Source organism: Ascaphus truei, chromosome 4 (assembly GCF_040206685.1).
Source record: "Ascaphus truei isolate aAscTru1 chromosome 4, aAscTru1.hap1, whole genome shotgun sequence".
Taxonomy (NCBI): Eukaryota; Metazoa; Chordata; class Amphibia; order Anura; family Ascaphidae; genus Ascaphus; species Ascaphus truei.
Window position 1 is genome coordinate 144,535,049 of NC_134486.1, and position 6,192 is coordinate 144,541,240.

At 42.1% G+C, this 6,192-nt stretch overlaps 1 protein-coding gene across 2 annotated transcripts in view; it reads right to left on the bottom strand.

Moving 5' to 3' along the window:
* GPATCH11 (G-patch domain containing 11) overlaps positions 1-4,309 on the bottom strand; it is a 43,820-nt gene extending 39,511 nt beyond the window's left edge. Inside the window, exons 1-2 of one of the 2 annotated variants that reach the window (XM_075596653.1) lie at positions 2,818-3,006; positions 1-11 (exon numbers count right to left, since the gene is read on the bottom strand). The exon at positions 1-11 is cut by the window's left edge and continues 216 nt beyond it. In XM_075596653.1, coding sequence (XP_075452768.1) covers positions 1-11; positions 2,818-2,843 — 37 coding nt within the window. In that variant the 5' untranslated portion in view covers positions 2,844-3,006. Of the gene's footprint in view, positions 12-2,817; positions 3,007-4,108 lie in introns of those variants that run through there. The other variant, XM_075596652.1, reaches the window with a different exon arrangement.
* Positions 4,310-6,192: the final 1,883 nt, after the last annotated feature.

A 6,192-nucleotide genomic window follows, 5' to 3' on the forward strand; every position in this document is an offset into this window, starting at 1 on the left:
GGGTGTCCTGTCTGAAATAAAGGGGAGACAAGTTAGGGATATACTGGGATTATTGAAACAGCAACAAGCAAAGACGACTCATTAAAAAAAAAGACACACAAAGCTGGTAAAAATATTATTTCAAATACACAGTTTTTCGCTCCCTAAAAATTACTACTCATTTACTCACACACATTTAAAAAAAAAAAAAAAAAAAAAAAAAAAAAAAAAAAGCAAGGGGTTCACCTTATTTAATAAAATACAGGCAGATGTTTTTTAAGTAGTACTGTACTGCACAAAAAGATAGGAATCACTGTACTGTAGTAACAAAGGAGGGAGATGATACAATTGCAACCAGATATCCCTCTTACAAACACTTTGTTTCTGTATTTCTGCCATACTAGATCAAGGACCCGTTGAGGTTTTAAAGCTTGTAAGATTTCTTACAATTACTTTTTGGTCCAACAAAAGCTATCATACCACCTACTCCCTCTCCCGCATTTGTTACTACATGGAAGAAAGGACCAACAAGGCTACCCAGCCTTCTTTGAACCCCTGTAGAAACTTGTTGTGAAAATAGAATTTCATAGTTGCTGCATCATGCATTCTCCAGACACACAGTCTGGTTGTATAACAGGGGAAGCCAATCTCGGTCCTCAAGAGCCACCCAGTCATTTTGATTGAGCTGTGCTGAAGCAGTGTTATCCTTAAAACCGGACATGTGGGTAGCTCTGGTTGACTGAGTTTGGCCACCCCTGTTTTATAATTAGAATCAATTTCCATCCAATCCTTTGAAGTCACAATTTTCAATATAAATGCGGAACTGTTTATAGTTTAAAAAAAAAAAAAAAAAACAATAAAAAAGGTGGACTGGAACAAAATCTCTGATGACATGCAGTCAGGTTGGCAAAACTGGACATACATAGCTAGCAATGAAGAGACAGACTCACTTCCCAATGAGTGCAGGCTTCCACAATCTGACTATTGTGTGGTGTTTGAAATAAGCAAAATGTAACACAGACCGTGAAGACAATTCAACAAGCACAGAAAACATCTTCGGAGAAAAGTATGTTTGTGTGTAATATAACACACTAACACACACACACACACAAGTAACCGTGGGTGAAGAGGCGGAAAGTAAAGTAATAGTAAACAAAGAAGCCCTAATGCACATCCAATATGGCAAATTATTTAATTAATTTCTATGTTTTTTTTCTTCAATCATTTGGCCAAAACATTTTAAGGCTGCAAGCACGTCAAGGGTCATCAGCAGATCCTACAAAACCAATTTTATACAGTGTCCTTTGTATTTCCTTCACTGCAGAGAACACAGGAAACAAAACAATATAATCAATGTGTAGAGCCAAACATTGAACTAAATGACCCATACTTATGAGAATAAAAAGTATGTAGAAATGAATCAAATAATTTGTCATATTGGATGTGCATTGGGGCTTTTGATGATTGTTGTATATTTGAGGTCACTTTCCTAGTGGTACAATTAAATACACAATATTGTGGGACTGGATTTTGAGTTTGTGAACGTCTATTATACATACATACATGCACAAATATATATTTGTACAAGCATTATGGATGTCTTGACAGATTTGTGAGACATTTGTTGAGAAAATGTCTTCCTCGCATACACATACACTGTGTGTGTATATATATATATATATATATATATATATATATATATATATATATATATATATATATATATATATTACTTGTATGTTTAAAAGCTGTGTTTAAAGTAGCATGCATTGACTTAAGGGTTGTCCATGTAATGTGGGCTTGAGACAAAAGGTGGCACTGTGTTCCTGTGGTGGCATAGGTGCTCATTTGCATGTTATTTCCCAGAATCCCTTGCTGCAATGGAAGTACTGTATTCTAGGTGATAATGGCGAAAAGCAGGGTTGCAGACCTGTCTAAGACATGTGAATATGCTCACAAGTGATATTTTTATATGCTATACGGTGGAGGGTTTTTAGTCACCTTTTCACCCACCATAACTTAAATAATGTGTTGTGAAGACCTACTCATGTCTCAAATTGCAAAGCAAATACAACCAACCTCACACTGATGAGACCCACAAGGTCGAAACAGTCTGTCTGTGAGTGGGTTTACTGGCTTTGCATCTCATCCCAGGCTATGTTTAAAAGCTGTGTCTAAGGCAGCATACATTGGCTTAAGGGTTTACCATGTAATGTGGTTTTGAGACAAAAGGTGGCACTGTGTGCTCATTTGCATGTCATTTCCCAGAACCCCTTGCTGGAGTGGAAGCACTGTATGCTAGGTGATAATGGCAAAAAGCAGGGTTGCAGAGCTGTCTAAGACTTGTGAATGTGCTCACAAGTAATATTTTTATAATATATATATATATATATATTTTTTTTTTTTGTTTTCTTTTAGCCAACCTTTCACCGTAATGACCAACGTCAGCAGATCACTGCTTAAATAATTGTGAAACCCCTCAATATCAAAAGGTAGACTAAAGATAAAGCACATTTGCAGTGCTTTTTCTGGATTATACCCATCTCTAGCTGTGTTACTGGCATTGGTCAGGATGTGAATGCCATACTGCGGAATGATTGAGTGACACTTGTCAGTGAGTGGGGCATGTTGTAATCAGTGAGGGACACTTGCCAGAGTGAGTGGGGCATTTTGTAATCAGTGAGAGACACTTGTCAGTGAGTGGGGCATGTTGTAATCAGTGAGGGACACTTGCCAGAGTGAGTGGGGCATGTAGTAATCAGTGAGGAACACTTGTCAGAGTAAGTGGGACATGTAGTAATCAGTGGACACTTGATATCACACGAGGTGGCTCCTTACTGGGTGCTGATGAAGGTATCAGACATATAATCCTCCTCTCATCGCTGCGGAGCCTCGCAGGGTTTCCTTCCACTTATAGTTTTTGGTTGTAGTTCAACACACAGGAAGTTACCGACCAATGCCAGCTTCGGGTGCGTCTTCAATCTAAGCGAAGGCATCACGTGACGAGACACACAAAGCACTTCCACCCATCATTTGTGCTGGCAAAACATCAGCCACTCATAACAGGGTACAGACGAAAACATTGATCAAGTTAGCGGAGCAGTCAACTATCTTAAGAGATGTGTTCACTGGACACCGACTGGCTGATGCACAATGTGTGCTCTGGTGGAGACTATACATGAGATTCATTCACTGAATTGAAACTTTCAGTGCCAAGGAAGGCAGCTTGCAGGCTGTCAGGAAAGAGTTAACATGCCTTCTTCACTTATCCACACAGGGGATAACTTTTATATTTTCCTCTTGAGTATAATGGCAGATAAACCAGACACAAAGCAAATATTTTCCAGTGTTGTGAATGTGTTCACAAGTAATATTTTTATATGATATATATTTTTTTGTTTGTTTTTTTTAGCCAACCTTTCACCGTAATGACCAACGTCAGCAGGTCACTGCTTAAATCATTGTGAAACCCCTCAATATCAAAAGGTGAACTAAAGATAAAGCACATTTGCGGTGCTTTTTCTGGATTATGCCCATCTCTAGCTGTGTTACTGGCACTGGTCAGGAAGCGAGTATCACACTGGGGAGTGATTGAGTGCGGCATGTAGTAATCAGTGAGGGACACTTGCCAGAGTGAGTGGGGCATGTTGTAATCAACGAGTGTCAGTAAATGGGGCATGTAGTAATCAGTGAGGGACACTTTGTAATCAGTGAGTGGCACTTGTCAGAGTGAGTGGAGCATTTTGTAATCAGTGAGTGGCACTTGTCAGAGTGAATGGGGCATGTAGTAATCAGTGAGGGACACTTGCCAGAGTGAGTGGGGCATTTTGTTATCAGTGAGTGGGGCATGTTGTAATCAATGAGTGTCAGTAAATGGGGCATGCAGTAATCAGTGAGTGGCACTTGTCAGAGTGAATGGGGCATGTTGTAATCAGTGAGAGACATTTGCCAGTGAGTGGGGCATGTTGTAATCAATGAGTGTCAGTAAATGGGGCATGTAATAATCAGTGAGTGGCACTTGTCAGAGTGAATGGGGCATGTAGTAATCAGTGAGTGGCACTTGTCAGAGTGAGTGGGGCATGTTGTAATCAGTGAGGTACACTTTATATCACACGAGGTGGCTCCTTACTGGGTGCTGATGAAGGTATCAGACATATAATCCTCCTCCCCCTCCTCCTCCTCTCCCACTGCAGCTCTCATCGCTGGGAGGTTTCCTTCTGCTGATAGGTTTCGGTTGGAGAAAAATTGTAAGCTCTACACACACACAGTGACAGGAAGTTACCGACCAATGCCAGCTTCGGGTGCGTCTTCAATCTTGTTCCGGACGGAAACAGACCACACATGAAACAGGAGGAAGCGGGGGCATCACATGACTAGACACACGAAGCACTTCCGCCCATCATTTGTGCTGGCAAAACAAGAGCCACTCATTCCAGGGTACAGACGAAAACATTGATCGGGTTAGCGGAGCAGTCAACTATCTTAACAGATGTGTTCACTGAACACCGACCGGCTGATGGATTGTGCCCATCTCTAGCTGTGTTACTGGCACTGGTCAGGAAGCGAGTGTCACATTGGGGAGTGATTGAGTGACACTTGTCAGTGAGTGGGGCATGTAGTAATCAGTGAGGGACACTTGCCAGAGTGAGTGGGGCAGGTTGTAATCAGTGAGGGACACTTGCCAGAGTGGGGCATTTTGTAATCACTGAGGGACACTTGTCAGAGTGAATGTGGCATGTAATAATCAGAGTGAGTGGAGCATTTTGTTATCAGTGAGTGGGGCATGTTGTAATCAATGAGTGTCAGTAAATGGGGCATGCAGTAATCAGTGAGTGGCACTTTGTAATCAGTGATGTGTTCACTGAATACCGACTGGCTGATGCACAATGTGTGCTCTGGTGGAGACTATACATGAGATTCATTCACTGAATTGAAACTTTCAGTGCCAAGGAAGGCAGCTTGCAGGCTAACACGGTACTGATACCTTTGCATATATATATATATATATATATATATATACATATACACACACACACACACCACCCCCCCACCCCCCAAATGGGGCAGCCGGCACTCCCAATACCATAAACAGTTTGCGGTGCATGTCCTATACCAATAGTAAGAGAAAAGTAATCCACTCCCGCAGGAGCAGACACAAGACAGCACTCAAAGGTAAGTAAGAAAACTTGTATTCAAAAGTAAACATAGCACAAACATGACCAACGTTTCGGTCCTCGTGGGACCTTCCTCAGGGTGGTGCTTGAGACAAATGGCCAGTGGATCCCTTAAATACCCCCACCAAAATGACTCAACCAGAGTAGCTGATTGGCCATGTATCAAGTCCCATGATCAGTCCCAAAGTCGCTGATGTCGCACAATGCCCGTCATCAGCACAGCTGCATGATCCACAGGGATCAGAGTTGTGTATGCAGTACCATCAGGCCGCCAATGAGTTGTGTATGCAGTACCATCAGGCCGCCACTGCGAGGGAAGAAAGCGTACTCCGTAACCATGGTGCCGTGCTGCTGGAGACAGTGATGCCGCGGTCCATCGAAGAGGACTCAACGGCTTAGCTATACGCACATGCGCGGCCCCGTCACCACATAAGTAGGCAGCGCGGCATCTCACACAGTGGTGAGATACGCGATCAATCCCTCACATCCTGGCAATCATGATGGTGGATATAGTATCTAACTGCACATCCGTGGGAACACTCATATAGAGATAAGGTGCAGTAATAACCGGGACATCAGGGGGATCTCCATGGGTACTATGAAATGACAGAAAGTGAGAAACAAACGTGAAATAAAATCAGAGCAGAATTCCTTATCTCTGCAGGCATTAATAAAAAAACATTATTACAACACTATATGATCATCAGGCAACTGGATATACAAAATGGCTACAAGGACCCTGAGTTAATCAAAACCAGGGGAAGGAAATAGCAACAAAAAGCTATGTATACATGGTAAAACACTGACAGTGAAAAACACATTAATAACCGGAGGAAGAGAGGGAGGGAAAGGCGAGAACATAGAGGGGGAGGAAGGATAAGTCAAGTAGGGAAGGAATAAGAAAGGAGTGAAGTAGGGAATGGGGAAAGAAACACATACAGCCGAGGGCAATCAGCCCGCCCAAATAAGTAACACACTGTTATTAAAGAAAGCACCCAAGCTTAAAATCCTCATTGAGACCCTTTGGGGCCATTGTATT